The following is a 19,033-nucleotide window of genomic DNA, read 5'->3' on the forward strand; positions in this document are numbered from 1 at the left end:
CTGAGCAAGCACACCACAGGCTCCCCACACAGGGAGCCACCCGACAGACCGATAAGGTCCTCAAAAGCCCACACAGCAACACCTCAACAACCCTTTTCTTCTCCCCATGCACACCCACTGCGGGGTGACCAGCCCAGTTCCTACAGCACAGACACCCCACCGCTTCCCCGAGCGCCCTCCCCACAAGCGGGATGGGGGCTGCCACCACCCCGTGCCTGTAGGCCTCGGCGCGCAGGCCAGCGCCGCCTCATGGCGCCATGAGCTCGCAGCCCCTCAGGGCCTGGTCCGCTCCCCACACTAGTCAGAGAGCCGGAGTAGTCACACCAGTCTCACAGCCCACACGTCTGTGACAAATTCACTGCCGTCAATGCACTGCAGTTCATAATGATTATTTTCTGTCCACAGCGCTGCTGTTTGTTTCAATCCATTTAGCAATATTCATTAGCTCCCCACTTCAAATTAGGGTAATTGAGAGGAAGAGATCGCGTAATAAAGTCTTTTAGTAAGGGAGACCTGTCACATTCCCCTCACTGACTCATTTGTTGACTCTGTCAACTTGCAGTCATGTTTTACCAGGAATCTTTCTTCAGAAACGCTGAACAATTCTTGAAAAATGTTCTGCTGGCCCTTCCTTATGATCTCACTGTCAGTGAAGTTATTAAATCAAAAGCTTCTCTTCACATTTACCCTACTATCTTACAAGGGGAGGATATTAAACTCCAGCACAAAAGCTGCTTTGCTTCTGACCCTTTAATGACTGAAACCACAGATACCAAAGCCCTAGAAACACTCATATATATCAACAATCCTTAAAATAAGTACTGAAAAAGTCTTAAGACATAGCCATACCATTGTCTGGGATACTTCAAATTCTTTCTTTCAAGGAATCTCAGTCACTCGCATCAAATGACTCCCAATTGAGACATGAGAACTGGTAGCAGTGCAAATACCCATGAAGCAGTGACTGGTACAGCTGACAGCCACATGGGATCAGAATGGCAACAAGAGATAACACAGAGCCAAAACAAGAGGCTCAGACACCCAGCTAAAACTTTGGAGAGCACCCTCCGGTCCCTACTCCATCAAGATGTGTGTGTGTGACAACCAGCAAGACAATAAACCTTTCTTTGCCTGAAATCCATCTGGAAAATGCAGCCCTTGCCTACCCCTAAGAAGGTGCTGAGATCCTACTGAAATGCAATGGCCTGAGATAGGTGAAAGATGGACAAGGGAAGCAGGACAAATAGGACAATGTCCAAGGTTAAACCCCATGTCTGGAGCTGCAATAAAAAACAGATATGGCACCGTGCAGGTACTTGTGTACTTTGCACAAAAGCAGTGTAGCACTACTTCCATTTTGTAATAGCAACATTTTTGCAACCATGATGGGCCATCTTCAGGCAAGACCTGAAGAAAGATTGTATCCCTAATTCAAATACCTAATAACATATTTGAAGAAACAGCTGAGACTTTGCACATACAAGCCCTTCTGCATGTACTTCACTACCTCACAGCCTTCCTTGCTGTGTGCCAAAAAATAATCTGTGTTTGAATGGCCTACTGAACACTCCATGTGAAATTATATCAACTTTGATTCAGCTCAAGCTCCCAGTGCTCCCTCCACAATTCTCCTAATGTGTCAGGACCCAGTTTCAAGTTCATTACCTTCATGGTTTGAATTATCACCTACAATCTTCAAGCAAATATATTACTTGCAGTTAACATTTTAACAGCTTTCAAAAAGCTGTGAAAACCCTCACAAGAGATACAATTCACTCCTTCCAGCACTGTTGCATGACTCAGGTTCCTGTGTGCTGTTCTCTGTCTGCCATGGATTTGCTGCATCACCAGGACAAATCATTAGATCTCCTCACAACACTGTCTTTCCTATGTGTGCACTAGAAATCTTAATGACTTCATATTATAAGACTTCACTTCATAATTACCGGACTTCACTGGGGAATGGTACAGATTTACAATTGAGAACTGCTTTGCATTGCATGGGTGGAAGACACTATGAACATATGAACCATAAAGTTAATAAGGAATAACAGTATTTCTTCATTAAAGTCATCAGCTGCTGATTCCTACTGGATTTCTCTTCCAGTAATAAGTAGTATGCACCTCCTTTGTTAAAGGATATAAAGAACATGGTACAACTCATCCCTCTGCTAGTACTCCAGGAGCATTCACCCTACAGTTCTGCAAAACCACATTCAGAGGCTGCCCAGCCTCTGCCATAATGCAGCTGGTTTTGTGCTTGATTAGGGATGGTGCGGGGAGCCTACTGCTGCTGCCTCTTTACTGATAGACACTATCAAGTGTCTATGTCAGTCTGATACGCAAAATAGTTTTCCATTTGACCGTATGAAATGTATTAAAGAGACCTGCCACACAGTTGCAATTAGGCACTGAGAAATAAAGTGACAAGACACGATACCTGCTTTGGAAAAGGTCTCATTTAGGCCAAATTAAAAAAAAAAAAAAAAAGATTTTCACAAACCTGTGTGGAAAAACACAGTTTAAAAAAAAGGTTTGTTTTCCCAGGATATGAGAGCTGCAAGACCAAGAATAGAAGGATGAGTTATAAGCCTTTCAAAGCAGAGATTTATCACGGAAAATTCTGACAACCGTCAATGTGAGCAATGCCGTCAGGCACCACTTACAATCCACAGCATCTTTGAAACCTGTTGGGGGTTTTTAGAAAGGGCTAAAAATAAATGCAGAAATGCAGCAATTTATACACACACACATATATATTATTGTTCAATAAATAACAGGTGGTCCTGCCAGCAGTGTAAACACAGATGACTCTTGAAAACAGCTAAAAAACACCCAGCGTGGCAGCCCTTGCTAGCCATACAAGCAGCACATTCAGAGCTCTCCTTAAATTCTCCCAGTCTGTAAGCCATCATCATCTGGGATCCTGACTCTCTGTCACGATGAGGCCTGAGGACTTCCAAGCGTTTTGATCTCCTTCACCCGCTGAATTCACACAATTCCACCCTCCTGACCTCCCACAGATTGTTGCCCTTCTGAAAATAACACACACAGAACAGCTGGTGGGACCAGAAATGCCTTGAATGTAAATAGCATGGGTCCCTGAGACGAGGTTTTTCCCCTCTTGTAGCTGACAAACCCACCACTTGAGCTGGTCCCCATCCTCAGATAGCAAAGAGGAGCATATCCTAAAAGAGAAAAGAGACTGGGGTCCTACGGGCAACCTAAAAGGAGTCAGACATCCAATCTGGATGACCACATGTTGAAACCCAGCAGGTCTGCCACCTGCAGTGAAGGTAAAGAAGAAAACGGGAAGCTGCCCTTGAATCTCAAAACTTAACCTAAGCTTGCAGCAATACAAATGGGTAACAACTCACCCCAGCTCCAGTTAGGTCTCTCCACTCTGCAAGAGGTGGAAGACACATCACAGGTTGTATCACACATACAAATCCTACTGTTTGGTCACTTCTGTATGAGTATGAAAGTGTAACAAAACAGCTTAACTTGCTAGGAACCCACTGTAAGGTTCAAAATGTTCTCTTTGTAGCCCCTCTCCTCTGGTTGCTTAGAAAAAAGTAACTAGAACCATCTATACTTACACCATCTCCTTTAACTTCATATCATCCCCAACCTTTTGATGTAATATATACTCACAAAAAGCAAAGGAGCTGGCAAAGATTAAAAATGCCAAACAGTTCAGTGCTGCCACAGGAGAGCACATCTGCTGCAGTGCCAGAGCACTGAGCCTCGGGATGCAGCAGCTCAGCAGCAGCGAGTGCCTGGCAGCTCTCCCACCACACCCAGGGCAGCTCTGCCATGCAAGCACAGAGACTTCATCTGATGCAGCTGGGAACAGCTTATTGAGCCTGCTGCTGGAGATTCCTCCTTATCTAAGCCTTCATTTTCCATGGAGAAATCACCCTTTTAAAGCTGACGAGAAAACTGTCCTGCTGTTATGCCAGAGAGGCGCATAATTGAGTCTGCGTGATCCCGCAGACTACCAAATGCAGCAGATGGCTGCAGGCCATCCAGTTTAGGATGACAAAGTTCGAACAAAAGAAAAGCAGAAGGCAGGGAGCGCATCTTTTGCACTAGGTTTCAGAAACCAAGGACAAACCCCTCCACAACCAGCATGCCACCCAGCATAGTCGGCTTCTGCTGCTCGTAATGACCAAATGCCTAAGCCTGCAACTTATAAGGAAAAGAGAGGGAAAATCACATGGTCCCGTGCAAGAGGCACATGGAAAAAACTGACTGTCTGACATGCTATTTGTTGAACCCAGAGAAAAAATGACTCTGAAAATGCCCTTATGATGCTGACTCTAAATACTGTGACTCCAGCTTTCAGAACTGTCTCAGACAACCTACCCAAATACAGAACTAAAGCAATGACTGCAAACATCAGCACACACCATTTCACTGCTGACCAAAACAAGGAAGGTAAACTGGTGATGTGAAAGCATGCAGGAAAAGTGATGAGATTCATAGATCCATACGCTTGTACTGGGTCTGGCTATACTATGAACCATGCCTTGTGGGGAGGGCTCGGTCTGTGGCGGCATCTAGGAGTTTATTTTTGCCAATTCCACCCCAAAGGATCACAGAAATGAGGAGTGGAGACATTCTTTACATTTCCCGAGCTGCCTTGCTCACCAAGCAGCTGGCTGCAAGGTTTACAACAACAGACAGACTGGAGCAGAGACAAGAGTGATATAGCTCCACGGGAAGCAATATAGCATACTCGAACAATTTATAAATATTTTTCCCCTCTTTTTGAATGCAACAGACTTACATGCCCAGACTGACTAGCTTATTATAGATGCTGTGGTCATTGATCCTCGCAGGACAGAGATATCACCATTAGCACCACCGTTGCATATGGTGAAGGCTCTTGTGGCTGCATTGTAAAGAGAGGTTTGTAATTTTGAACATGAATACTGCACATATCATTGTCTACAACAGAGGAGACCTGCTGGTCACAGCACCTGAGATCTGATTAGCTGCTGTTACTTCAAGACTCCAGAGTGAAAATTAGTGCTTCTGTACACAATTGGAGAGCCAGCCATGCAAACATTTGCTGGAACGGTGTATTGGGCAGGATAGTAAAACACCCACAGTAAGATTTGACCCTTTCTGCTGCACACAGACCCTCCTGGTGCCCCACAAAACTGGAGCAGGGGACACCACACATGGCATTAGCTGTTTGTGGTTGGCTTTGGACACTCACACGAGCCTGGGTACATCACCCTCCTGTGGCAGCCAGCTTCACTGCCACGCTCCCAGTGCAGCTGCAGCCCGTGCTTGCTCACAGCTGCTGGGGAACCTTTCCAGCTTGCTCCCCTTGCTGAGCAAAAAGCTCTTGGAAAGGAAGCAGAGAAGCCAGAGGCAATGCAAGACTATTTTCCGACCCTTACCATTCAGCAAATAAAAGAAAGAAATAACATCTACCTGAGGGGTGTCCAAATTCTCTTTGTGTTTCTACCATGAGGATTGTTTGTGGTATCTCTGATTTACACCACAAACAGCTCTAGCCATTTGTTCAGGTTTTCAGTAAACCAAGAAACAATGAAACACTGGAACCTGTCAGGCTAAATTGTTTCTTTGGTGGGTATCTTTTAAACACTTCTTAATTTCAATGCACAATGTGGGAGAAAAAAAAAAATCTAATCATGATTGTTGGTCTTGAACTTTAAGCAAACAACAGAGTAAATAACTTATCCATGTATCAGCCACATAATGACTGTGTGGTTTGGTCAAACTGAAACTCGCTACGAATCACTTTTATTTTCAAGACAATGTGGATGTGAATGCAAGTTTACCACACAGGAGTGTTCTGAGATGCGATCCATTTGTGGAGCACTATAAAAAGGCAAATGAAAGGAATAGTAATACTTTGCAAAGGTAGCAATCATCATAATTTGGTTAAATTCCAGCCAGGAGGAAATTTGCACTCTGCTTTCAGAGAGCACAAGTTCCTGAAACTTGCTTATTTGTTAGAGTTCATTAACTTCCCCCAGAGAAACGAAGCTCACCCACAGTGGTCATTGGAATAGCCTTCTGCTCCTCATCTGGTCACAAAAAGCAACAGAAGGGTAAAAATAACAGGTCCTTTGAAAATGTTTCTGTAAAGATGATGCATCTTAGAATAAATTTCTACACAGTTGGACAAAGAAAAAAAAAGGGGGGGGGGGCAACACCATTTGCTAAAAAATCGACAGCCGCCTGCTATTTTGGAGAGCTCTCCTCTAATTGCACACGCCTGCTGTGGCATGGTGTATTCTAAAATACATCTCTACAGAAATGCTGCTTGGCAGCAGTCAAATCCCCCCAGGAGGGACACCGCAGTCCCAGTCTTCACAGCTTCACAGGAACTGGGGTTTTCTTCCAGCGTAAGGTTAGAATGGGAATGCAAATAAAGGCACTGCCAGCCTCTTCCCTTGTTCCACCTCTGCTCATTTACATCACGTCATCTCTCTCTCTCCCCTCTCTTTCCCCCCTCTTAACTACCTTTTCTATTCCCTCTCCACACAGCATCTTTTCCTCCCTCACCCCCCACATCACGCAATTCAGGCTTGATTTCTCCATTTGTTGTTTTATTGGCTTCTGCAGTAATCTTTTCATCTCTGCTATGGCCATGCTCCTCTGCTTCACAAGCTGCATACTCTGGAAACTCAGGTAACCCTTTAGGAACAGCACTGCTTCGAGACACCACCAAGATCACCCAATTCCCCCACCTGCAGAGGGATGGCAGAGCTGGTGGCTGTGCCACCCTCACTGCCTGCAGCGTCTCCTCCCTCTGCCCTTTGTGCAGGTTTCCACGCTCGCTCTTGCTGCTCCTTAGCCCTGCTCCCTGCACGTGCCAGCTGCGTGAGTCCCTGCACGTGCCAGTCTCCTGCCCAGGAGAAGGCCAGCGAGCTGTGCCTGGATCACCCCCAGGAACTGACAAAGGCATCCACAGAATTCACACCCAGGGGATTGCCTATGCCCAGCTCTTCCAAATTATTTATTTGCCTTTGCCTTCGGTTTCCATCTGAATCATGCCATTTGGTTTGAGGATACTTGCTTTTAAAATCTGGCAAGCGCTGAGCTGCGGTGGTGACTGGGGCCACATGCGATTTCCCAGCAGGTCCCCCTGGGAGCAGGAAATGCCGGGCCTGCCAAGCAGACATTGACAGACACCCTCCTTTGGCCCGCACTGTGCTTCTTTCCCAGCCTGGCGCCTATACCACGTGTATCCACACACGGCTCCTCTTTCTTTCAGGGTCAGCCCCAAGGGAAACAATCTTGTGTCTCTTTCCAGGATTTCTTTAATTGCATTCAGTGGGAAAAACAGAGAGCGGGACAGCTGGGAGCCAGGGAGAGGTAGATGGGGCAGGAAGGTCCACTGGGTCCTCTCATCCTCACAGTCCTAGCTGGCCCCAGACAACACAAGCAGCACCTGCACTAGCTGCTGAGCTTCTGAACTCAACGTGGCCAAGCAAACCTGGTCAGATGGACCTGGTCAGCAGCCATGATGATGGCCCTGATGTTAAGTGTTAGGCATAGCTTTCTGATGCTGTTTGCCCCGTGTCTTTTGGGGCATGCTCTTGGCAATAGTACAAAGGAAAAGCAGCAGAAAGCATGCAAACAGCAGAAAGCCAACAGATCACTTCAGACCAAGCAGAAATAGAAAGCGTTGGAAACAGAGGAGGCGAGACTCTTCCCAAAGAAAGGGAGGGCAGAACAGTGGAGCACAGAAGGAACACCTTTACCCTTGTCAAAAACCATGGACACTTTAGGAGGTCCCAGAGACACCAGTATCTCCTGGTATCAATCTCCAGTCAGGAACTTTCCCTAGGGCCTTGTTTACTGAAAACACCTTTTTTGGCCCAGTCTTCACAGCATTTTTTTCATGTGTGATCTTCCAAAGACCACATTCCACCAATTCCCACAGACAAAGCCTGTTTCCAAATGGGAAAATCTAAAAGACGGAGATAGTGAACGCACTGTAATCAGGGCTGCAATTCCCTATGGACAAGTTAAAGAACTGATCTTTACAGACAATAAAGTAACTGATTCATAGCTTTCACGAACATCACAAATTTCTGTAAAACTTTTCCTGATCCTAAATATCCCTGATTTTAAAACTCTTTAGAGTCCAAAAGGAGTTTAAAACTCTACGGTGTTTTAAAGTGCTGGCACCCTGAAAGAGGGAAGAGAAGCAGGGAGGAGAGACACAGAGCAGAAGGGCAACCAGGAAAAGGAGGGCATCAAGAGCTATCAGCGTAGGCGTGAAAGAAGTTGGGAAAGAAAGAGGAGCTGGGTAAAGTAGGGATAAAGTAGAGTAAGCCTAGGGGAAAAGGAATATCAGGGCCCATAGCATACATGTAGAGGCAGGATGGGTGCATGAGGAGGAACACAGTATACCTTAATGAGTCAAAGCCAAGTAGATCTGGTCTAAGAAACAGGTAAACAGCTTATTCCTTGGTAGAAATATTACTTATGTCAGAGTGATGTCACCACAAACACTTGAACTTGGAGATTCATAGGAATGGAGGAGACAGAAACCTGTTGGCTGCTGCTTTATAAAGCCCAAGAAAGGCATTGTGGATACACAGCTGTCTAGCTCCCACAGCTACCAGTTATTAGCTACTGTGCTAAAAAGATGCTAAGTAGCACAGCTGATTGCCTCAGCAACCACTGCTCTCTTCCAGGAGTACCTCGATTGGTGCCAGCTGGGCACCTATGCTTAAAGAGAACTTGTTTACCACCCTCACTGTGGAAAAATCCCTTCTTTTAACCAGCACCACCAACAAGCTGGGAGCATCATCTTTAGCACTGCCCGCAGACCTCAGCTGGCAAGGCTGTGGGGTCAAGGGAGTATTGGTACCGAGCCCTTCTGTCAGTGAGGTGCCTCCTTTTGAGGAGCGCTACCAGCGGGGCTTTTCCCCTTACATTCACGCTATGAGCTGACTGAAGGACCCCAGCGTTGCCACCAGAGACCTGAGCACAAGGCACCATCTGCCCCAAACCCCCTTCCCCTCAGTGCTGTTAGGGGGCGGCCAGTGACGGAGCCGAGGGGGATGCACGGGCGGTCCCCAGATGTGGTCCCCAGATCTGGTCCCCACAGCTCCCTACAGTTGGTGAGGCAGCCCACGGGGACACGAGAACTTCAACACGCTCACAGGATTTATTTATTTATTTATTTATTTTAAATAAAGGAAAAATAAGGCGGGGAGGGGGGCTGTTCCCTGAGGGAGGAGCGGGGTGGCGCGGTGCCCGCTGGGAGTTGTAGTCCCGCGCCGCTCCCCCGCCGCCCGCCGCCTTGGGCGGGGCACTCGGCTTCCCGGCACCCCCCGCGGCGGCCGGCGGCGGCGGCGGGAGAGCGGCGCCATGGGCTGGTGCCGGCGGCTGGGGCTGCTGGGCGGGCTGGGGCTGGCGGGCGGGATGGGGCTCTGGGCGCGGCAGCAGCGCCGGGGGGCAGGGGCGGCACCCGAGGGGCAGGGGGCCGAGAGCGGGGCCCTGGAGCTGCGGCTGGTGCAGGTGCTGTTCCGGCACGGCGCCCGCACCCCGCTGCGGCCCCTCCCGGGGGCGGCGCCGGTGAGCAAGGGGGGCTTGGGGTGGCCCCCACGGGGGCTGTGGTGGCCCCGGGGCTCGTGGTGGCCCCGCTGAGGCGCTGTGTGCCCGGGCAGGTGGAGTGGCACCCCCGGCTGCTGGAGGTGCCCGCCCGCACCCGGCTGGACTACACCGTGACCGACCTGAGCGGGGGCCCGCGGCCGCCCTCGCCCTACGAGGAGAACTACAAGAAGACGACGTTCAAGGTGAGGGTTTCTGAGTGCTCCCCCTGTGTATTTCCACCCCCCCCCCAGGCTCGTTTATTTCCCCATTCCGACGCCGACCCTTCCTCTTTTTTGTACCTAGGGCGGCGCGATCGCGGGGCAGCTGACGACGGTGGGGATGCAGCAGATGTTTGCCCTGGGGGAGAGGCTGAGGAGGAGCTACGTGGAAGAAGCCAACTTTCTCTCGCCGACCTTTAAGCCCGCTGAAGTCCTGTGAGTCTCTCGGTACCTTTCTGGACCTTGCCTTGCTTCCTCCCTCCTGGCAAGTACCCCTCCGCTAGGGAAGCTTCCTGACCGCGGACATCTCTCCCTCACATAGCAGACTGGGCCTTCATCTCCGGTCAGTCTGCAGAGCCCAGCGTGAGATCCCACTCATGACACGAAGCATCTGATTTCCCGGCAGTCCTGGGAGGGAAGCTAGGGATGGATTCATTGCACCGAGGTTTAGCCACTGACATTATGTGCTTTTGTGGTGACTGAAGAGGAACAGACATCTCTGGAGCGCAGTTGAACTCACTGTAGATGAAATAACTAAAGTTCAGTGAGATCAAGTGCACCCCCGCTGCTCACATCAGTAATGCTGGGAGTGTCTGGATTAGGATGAGATAAAATCACAGATAAGTGCCCGTTCATCATTTTCACTGTCTCTGAAGGGAAGTTAAATGGTAGTTCAGAGAGAGGTGTCTGTATTTAAGGTATCCATAGCAGGGCGAGATGAATCCCACCGCAGGTTTCCAAAGCCAGAGTGAAATCTGAACCCTCGGTTCCAGCGAGTCCTCCCCAGCTGCAGCCCTGTCCACGTGAAGGAGAAAGTGCTACCTCACAGGCTGCTTTCTCTCTTTCAGCGTCCGTTCCACTAATATTTTCCGGAACCTGGAGTCCACACGGTGCCTGCTGGCTGGGCTGTACCAACAGCAGAAAGAAGGTTGGGGAGACTTCTGACCAGTACCTTTCCTTAATCAGTCTTCCCTAGATGCACACACCTCTCACATCCCGACTCTCTCTGGCTCCCGGTTGTTGCTTCTTCATCAGCTCTTTGCTTCTGGCCCTCTTCCTCGTGCTGTCCTGTGTGTTCTTTATCAACTTGTCACTTGCTCCCTCTCTTTGCGTAGCTTACTGCCGATGCTCAGCTTGGATCTGTTGCCATCAGTGCTGCAAGTTCAGACCTGCTGAGGAGGTTTGCGTTAACCGCACTTCAGAATCAAGAGGGCAGAGTGTCCAGGCCCAGTGTTCACAAGATGCACTGCCACATATGAGAAAAGTTTCTTAGAGAAATCAGAGTATCTCGGCAATAGGAGTACCAGGATCCCTCACGAGTTTAGTGTGTGGAGTAACTTTCAGCTGTATGCAACAGTTGACAACTACTTGTATGTCCTAGAAATACGCTCTGGGTTTTGAAGAACTTACCTCTGCTCCCTCAGGAACAGATACCAAAAGTGATGTTGCTAGAGATCCTTACACCTCGTGACACAGGAACTGATGTTTGGCACATGCAAACACTAGGAAAGAAATGAACGCACAACTAGGAAGTGTTATAAGGTACACAGCAGACAGCCCTATGGAAATAAACGCGAAGTGAACAGAAACAGCAGAGTGGATTGTGCTGCAGGTGATAGCTCAGTGGGAATTGCTAGCTGACAACAGTAGGCTTGAGCAGAAAGACTGGGGGAGTGATTAAAGCGGTCTAAAGACATGCAGATGCACTAGTGATCACAGAAGCTTCCTTCTCGTTCCACAGAATCTGTTGTCATTGTCACTGATGATGCAAGCTCAGAAATCCTCTACCCCAATTACCACAACTGCCAGCGCCTGAAATGCTTGAGCAGGTAATTGCCAGCCGTGCCTCCCCGTATGATTTCACTGCTGTTTCATTTGAGCAGTAGTAATTTAAAACAGCACATTTTCTTTTCATTTCTCAATTTCTTCCCCTGCCACTTACTGTTTGTTGGGAATGGTTAGCCAGTTGTGTAAAACACAAGGTGAGCAGAGTCACATATCAAGCAGTAGCACCAGAAAGAAAGAAAAAAAAACATTTTTTTCTTGAAAGAGTAATTTAATTTAGCGTACGACTAGCAAACACTCATTACTAGGTAATGTACAGCTATTCTGTGGCATTGCTGCAGGCCAGCATTAATGTCATCTGCATCCTTTACCATGCCTTTCATGTGTGAACACACTGGGCCTCCTTTTTAAATTCATCTTCTCGTCTGGGGATTATTATAACATTCCTGCCACGCTTATACCTTCAAGAAACAGGAATATACTTAGCCTTGACACCTTTAACAAAGACTATTGAAATAAAATTAAAAACATCCTCCACAAAAAGGACGCTCGTGTTTGTGGAATCAGCCACTCCATAAATGCTTATGCCAGGTTGGGCACCAGGTGGAAACCAGACAACAAGGCAGACGTGTTGCAGTTTGGTTGGATGATACATTAGTGTCTTTTTGTCCAAAGTTATTTAAGGGTTATCGGAATTCCTTTGTAAAAGCTCATGACATAGTGCTCGACACTGCAGGCAACAGGTTGCTCTTGACAGCAGTGAGGTGACGGCCCACAGAAGCAGCTTGGGGAAGCCAAAGGATATTCAGATTTGCCCAAAGGAGAGTAAACTGCCAGCTCTTCTGCTCCCTCCCTCCATCCCCCTGACTGCACATTTTGCAACCAAGTCGAGGTGGATTTCTTGAGCTGCATTAAGCAGCACAGACCCAGCCTAAAGGTCTGCCTGTGCCAGAATCTTTTCAAATTTGATTTCAAAACAGAAACTAAAGCTGTTCCTAAACAAACGCTTTCTCTCACCTCTTCCCCAACAGACCAGAGTCAGACAAAAAAAACAAACATGCAAAATGCTTAACTTGAAGTATCTGGCTAGCATTGCTAGTCTCAGCTAAACACTTAAAAATAAAATTCAAATCAGTGTAGGAGGGCAGGTGGCTTCTAACCAAGTCAGGGATGAATTTAAGCTACCAGTGAGTACCTAGGTGTTTCCCTTTTCACACACCATACAGAAATCATCTCGAAGCTTCACAGCTCTTTCCTTCCATGAGGCAGTTAAAGGCTATGCCTTGGAGAGGTTGTTAACCAATACAGAGCCTTTGCTTGCAGGAACCTCCTCTCTGGAGATGTTACTATCTCATCTTAATTTTTGTTCCCCCGCCTCCATGAGAGCAGAGGCCAACTGTTGACACTCAGACCCAGTGTTTGTCCTCTCTGCCAGGGAGACTCCCAACATCAGGAATCCCTCAGCATCCAGCGGTGCTCCCACTCTGCCCTGTGAGACATCTCCACTGGACTGGGGGTTATAAAAAAAAAATGAGGTATAGGAAGTCTGATGTGTGAAAAGTTTTTGTTTCGTTTGTGTTTTTTCCTGATCCCCTGACAGGCAGAAGTTGAAGAATGCTCTGCTACAGCCAGGTATCTCCGATGACTTGAAAACAATTAAGGAGAAGATGGGTATTGATGGTGATAAGTCTGTGGACTTTTTTCTTCTCCTTGATAACCTTTATGCCGAGCAGGTGAGCTGAGATGCATTGTCATGCTGTTATGGAAAGAAATACCCTTTTTTGCCCTGTCCCCGTGCATATGGAGAGAACAATGGAGGAGTCAATGCCGACTGATACCATTGGGTATTTAATTCAGAAAGTTTATAGAATTGGCACAGCCTTTTTAAAAAGGCAAGATACAGAGCCAGCCTTCTTCTAGGATGGTTGAAGACTTACCTCCTGCGTTTATGTTCTTACCTTGAAATCCAGTATCTCTTACAGGTGTAACACAGTAGAGCTCAGAGGGTGGCTGGGCCTTGGTTACCACCATTACAGCGCTTGTAATGGCAAAGTGCTTTCCCTTTTTTTGGCAGTCGGCACCTAACAGGATCATCTTAATCCTGGTTCTGGCATGCCGGCCCTGAGCCAGATTGCCTCTGCTACTGGAAGGGAGCTGGGCATATTTGTACCTCCCCTTAATACCATTAGCTCCAGCAAAAACGTGTCATTGGGCTTGCTGGTGTAGCTGTCAGCTGAATAGCTCAAGGCCTGTTTTACTCACCTCACACAGCCTCAAGAAAAGATGTGGGTCCTTTTGGTATGTGGAGCGAGTCCGTGTGTTTAAAAACCATAAAAGAACTCCTGATACGCATACTGCAGTGCCTGCAGTGGTACAGCTGCTATGACATGCACAGCCAGTGTCTGCGGGCTGTCATTTGTGTGGCTTCGGGCTTGGCTCAGACAGGGGCGAGCCCGTTGTTACGTGACCTCCTCTCCTTGCAGGCGCATGGTTTGCCGAGCAGCCCTGTGCTGAAGAGCTTCCAGCAGACAGTTGAGCGCCGCTCCGTTGACTCGCTGCTTTTCTTTCTGGAAGACGGTTCAAGGTGACTGCCTGTACCCGTGCCTCCAGCCTGCGGGGTTGTCCTAGCATACTCGGGGTGGATGAGCTACGCTAGCTTACCGTGGCAGAGCTCAGAAGTCCTTCCCAGTCTGCCCCATTTCCCCACCAGAGGTAATTGCTCCCTCGTGAGGTCTGTGCCTCGGCCATCTCAGTGCAAGGCCTTGAGTCAGGAAGTCCACAGCGAGGAGGCCAAGATGTGGGCTCATGTCCCGTTTTGCTGGTAGCTGTGGAAGAAGTAATGCCCGAGGAACAGTACGAAGTCACTGGTAAGCAGTGAGTGCCTCAGTTGCCAAAGCTGTTCAAGTGAACCTGTGTCAGGCAAAAGCAGAAGAGCATGGGAGATGCTTCAAGCCTGAGTGCTGAGGCTGCACAAGCAAGGCTGTCCTTGCAGGCACACAACTACAGTCTGAATGCCACCCAGGTACGTTTATCCCAGGCCTGGCACCTGCACAGCTGGGCTGAGAAGTGTTGATGCTAGTGGAAAAGGTGATGCCAGGCCCTGCACACGTGTAATGACTTGCAAAAGAATCTGCTGCTACATGCAGTTAATTACTTCACAGTAATTTGTAAAGGTGGCTGAGTTGCTAACCTAGCAGCAGCTTGCTTTCCAGATTTATTCACAGCTGCCATAGTCACATGTGCTTCTCAGATGGTGGCACAGGACTGCCCTTTCTGTTAGGACACTTGGCCTTAGCCTTTTCTTTAACTTGTGTTGGAGACCTCAGGTACTGAATGACTGATTTTCCCCTGGTCCCACAGCAGCCCAGAGAGCCACAGTCACAACCATACTCCATTTCCAGTTAGGAAGTTATTCATTATTAAGTTTCTTCACACCAGAAGTTGTCAAAAAGATCTCCTCTTTGTTTGATACAGAGATAAAAATACGTATTTTGTAAATGTAGGTGCTTTCTTCTTATTCCCACCCCAAGGATTCCAGACACTTCGGTTGGCCACTCACAGTCAGCTACAGTCATCTTCCTTGGCTGAAATCCATGCTTCCAGGATCACAACTAGGTGAAGCAAAATGGGATAGAGAACATCAAGGAGTTTCTGGCCTTTCCTTTATGTGGACCACATCTTGTGAGACTGGCTTGTTAGCACTTCTCCCCTCCCAATCTGCAGTCGCGCTGGAATCTCAGTGGTGACTAAGCAACTGCTGAAATAAAAAGTAACCGTAGGAATCACATTTAATAGTTCTTAGCCACATTCAATACACATTAACAATTTGCGAGGGAAAAGCAGGTTTCCAGGCGTTCATTTGAAATTAAGTAATTCAAAGGTTAAAAAACTAGTAGATTTATTTCTGCTTCTTTTATAGAGAAGTTCTTCAGATGTGTGTTGGTGTCCTTTTCTATACCTTACAGAAGAACATTACAGAAGCAGCAGATTCCTCATCTCCAGCTGAAAAGGCCAGGTACAGGGCAGATCTCTCCCTCTAATCGTTGTAAATTCCAACTTGCTGCCAGTGTGAAAAGCTGGTTCAGAAAGATATTGAGTGCGTGAGTAAAGAGAATGAGTGTTCATCGACTAGGGAAAGCATGAGCAATACTGGCTATCCACAGAAACACAGCAAACCTTTTAGGATTTTTTTCTTTTTTTCTCCTCTTTTTTTTTTTTTTTTTTTTTATCAGAAAGCTTATTCTCTATGCTTCTCATGACGTTACCCTTATTCCTCTCCTGGTGGCCCTGGGCACCTTTGATCACAAGTGGCCCTCTTACGCTGCGGATGTGACCCTGGAACTGTATCAGCACCGGCAGTCCAAAGAGTGGTTTGTTCGCGTGTCTTACCACGGGGAGGTAAGGTCCCACAGGAAGCCCATTGTACATGTCCTTAGCTTTTGTTTTCACACACATCTGTGTAAAGCTGTCAAACGAGACTTGTTTTGGTCATGCTATGGAGCCAGATAAAGTAAGACACCTAGAGCTCATCCATAGTAGCCAAGGCATCTCTTCTGGTGAGCTGGCTCTAGATCCAATACGAATTTATGCACGGACGTGCCTTGGCTAGCATATTTCCCTGCTGAAGAATGCATCAGGATCAACAACAAAAAAGATCTGTGATTTTTGTCTCTTTGCCTTTGCAGGAGCAAGTGGTGAAAGGATGTAGAGCAGGTCTCTGCCCACTGGAAGAATTTCTAGAAGTACTTTCACAGTATTCAGTCAGTCCAGAGGAATACAATAACCTGTGCTCTCAAGTGGAAGAGAATCAGCAAAGTGACTCGTAAATAGTTCTTAAATTAAACGGTTTATTGTCACAATCTTTGACTGTTTTTCCTTATATTCTTGCTAGCCTTCCCTATTCTAAAGCTATTTCAGATGAGGGAACTTTTTCTGACCAGACACAGGGTGGCACAGTGTCACTTTTCACCGTTAGCAGCTAGAGGAAGGAAGCTGCATAACAGAATGGCTCGAGTTCACTTCTGAAATAGCCATCCAAAGGCACAGAGTCTGAAAACAGCCCTGTTTAAACTGCCCTGCTGCTTCAGGAGTACCAGAAAGCGACTGCTCCTCATATGCAGGGACTGTGGGATGAAGCCCAGCTCACTCTGTGCTACCAGACTTAAGAGCTTTGACGTGACAGTTCACAGAAGGTTCTGCAGTTTGCAGAAGCTGCTCTGCCTTTCCCTTCCCTTTGTCACATCAGAGATTTACTCCGCATACAGATGAACCTCCCAAATTGCATAGCGTTTAGCCACCCCATCTTTTCAAAGGCATTTTTGTGCACACAAAACCTCTCCAAAGGGACAGGAAGCCTCCAAAGCTCTTCCCTGCACTCCTGTAATTATGGAAATTCTGCTGTGAACATGCAAAACAACCACAGTGGGCTCAGTGCAGGAACATGCACTTGGAGTGAACTCTGCTTAAAGTGCTTTAAAAGAGAAAATCCAGGGAGCTGCTGTCTGCAGCTTTGGGCAGTGCTGCGTCTGTTTTGCACTTGGTGAAACAGGAATATTACCAGCAGAGCCAACAGAAGTACTTCTAGCTGAGATGCCAACACTTTATACTATAAAACAATACTAAGGACCACGATGCTGCCAAAATCCTCACAGTAAATAAAACTTGGATCCTACTTGTGGGATTTATAAAGGCTAAAAATATGGGGGCACCACTCATTAAAATGGTGCTGCGGTTTTTGTTCTGCACTACCCCTTCTCGCTTAGAGAAAACAGACTGCAGCGATGTTAAGCGCAAGTCGTTGATGGATATGTGACTGCAGGCACTAGACTACCTTCTCCCTGCGAAGCGTGGGCTGGATTTACCTCTACTCTTTCATTAGACTGCCCCCACCACAATTACATGTTGACACTGTGCACAATGAACAGAATAATTTGAATACTAAATACATCACTGGAGGTCTCACTGAACTGCTATTAGAAACTGTCAAAAAAGCAAACAAAACATTGTTATTTTCCACCAAGTTCTTTATGCAGCCTAAAAACATAATGCCATTATAGAAAAATCAGTGGCCTTGCTTAAGAACAGCGTGTTCTGCTCTAGTCAAGCTCTCTCTTTTGCATGGTATAAAGTATTTGGAGAGCCGTGATGCAGACATGAGGTAGACAATTGGAAGTTATTTGCAAGGTGTGGATGGCTTGGGAACGGGGATATGGGGGAACATCACCAGAGGCTTCAGCTGTATCAGTAGGAAGCAGGAATTCACATCCCTTCTGAAACGAGAGCCACAAGCACACCCCAGCAACACCGAACAGCAAACAGGCTAGAAACTCAGGATCTTGAACTGAGCAGCACAAGCCCAAACAGGATTATGAGAGGGCACTGCATTCACCCCATTAAAATAATCTAATCGCTCTAGGCAGAGTAACGTACATTTTGGTACCAACAGAAGATCTCAGAAAAACAGGCCAGCTTCTTGGCAGTGGCTAGAAGAAGCCTTCTCTGTGAACAGGTTCCTTCATAGTTGCCTCATAGCTGTTTCTGCACCCACCTCGGCCTTGGTGTGAAACTGCTCAGACCATGCATTGGTCTAAGCCTGCTGAGCAGCCCCCAGTATGAAGGAGCCGCGTTTCTGACCAAGCAGGCCCAAGTAATGATTTTGGAAGTGGGATTGGTGGGACAATGGAAGAGTTCAAAGACCGCAGGACACAGTTAAAGGTCAAGTGCCAAACTGCAAGTACAGAAGAGCTAAGGCATTTCTGAAAACATGGAATTAAACATATATATATATATACAATTATCAAGAGTTAGAGTTATAATGATAATATATATATTACGATCGAGAAATCCATAATTTCCTAAGGAACCAATGCATCTCTATGGAACAGGCCTACTTCCCTCAGAGTAGTGCTGAACTGAGCTAACATGTTCAGCCTTGGGTTCCCTTATAAACCTGAAGTAACCCAAGTTAGTTGGCCTCCCTGGCTACTTTAATACAATGCAGTTACCTCAGGTCAGTCAAGTCAAACCAAAGGCCTTTCTTCCTTTTGTAATGCAAATTTATCCTCATGTACTATGTTACACTTCAGGCCAGGTTAGTATAGCGGGAAATTGGCAGCAAAGCTGGCAACTTAAAGGTAGGGTTTTATTTTCACTTCGTGTAAAAGAGCCTATCTTAACGTTTCCAGTATTCCAGACGAAACAGCGCTGCTTTTCTTTCCTGCCTCGTGCTCCAACTCGAACGAAATCAACCATGAGGTTAAAGCCTAAGTGTATAACAAGTCATGAGGACCTAAATTCTCTCAGTGAAGGACCATGAGCACTGAAGGTTTGCTACTTCAAAGTCAAGATCAAGGGGATATCGAGCTCAGTACATTTGTCAATAAGGCCAATGTAGCAAAGCTAGCACTTTGGGTTTGGAGTGAAGGCCTGAAAAA

General features: G+C 47.2%; 1 protein-coding gene across 1 annotated transcript; it reads left to right on the forward strand.

Moving 5' to 3' along the window:
• Positions 1 to 9,372: 9,372 nt before the first annotated feature.
• ACP6 (acid phosphatase 6, lysophosphatidic) lies at positions 9,373 to 16,426 on the forward strand (the record flags this gene model as incomplete). Its single annotated transcript, XM_084292447.1, has 10 exons — positions 9,373 to 9,579; positions 9,672 to 9,800; positions 9,901 to 10,031; positions 10,664 to 10,743; positions 11,557 to 11,644; positions 13,201 to 13,333; positions 14,084 to 14,184; positions 15,520 to 15,615; positions 15,833 to 15,998; positions 16,286 to 16,426. 10 exons carry the CDS (start codon positions 9,373 to 9,375, stop codon positions 16,424 to 16,426), a joined length of 1,272 nt encoding a protein of 423 aa, XP_084148573.1.
• Positions 16,427 to 19,033: the final 2,607 nt, after the last annotated feature.

This window comes from Netta rufina, assembly GCF_964035555.1.
Source record: "Netta rufina genome assembly, chromosome: 1".
Classification (NCBI taxonomy): domain Eukaryota; kingdom Metazoa; phylum Chordata; class Aves; order Anseriformes; family Anatidae; genus Netta; species Netta rufina.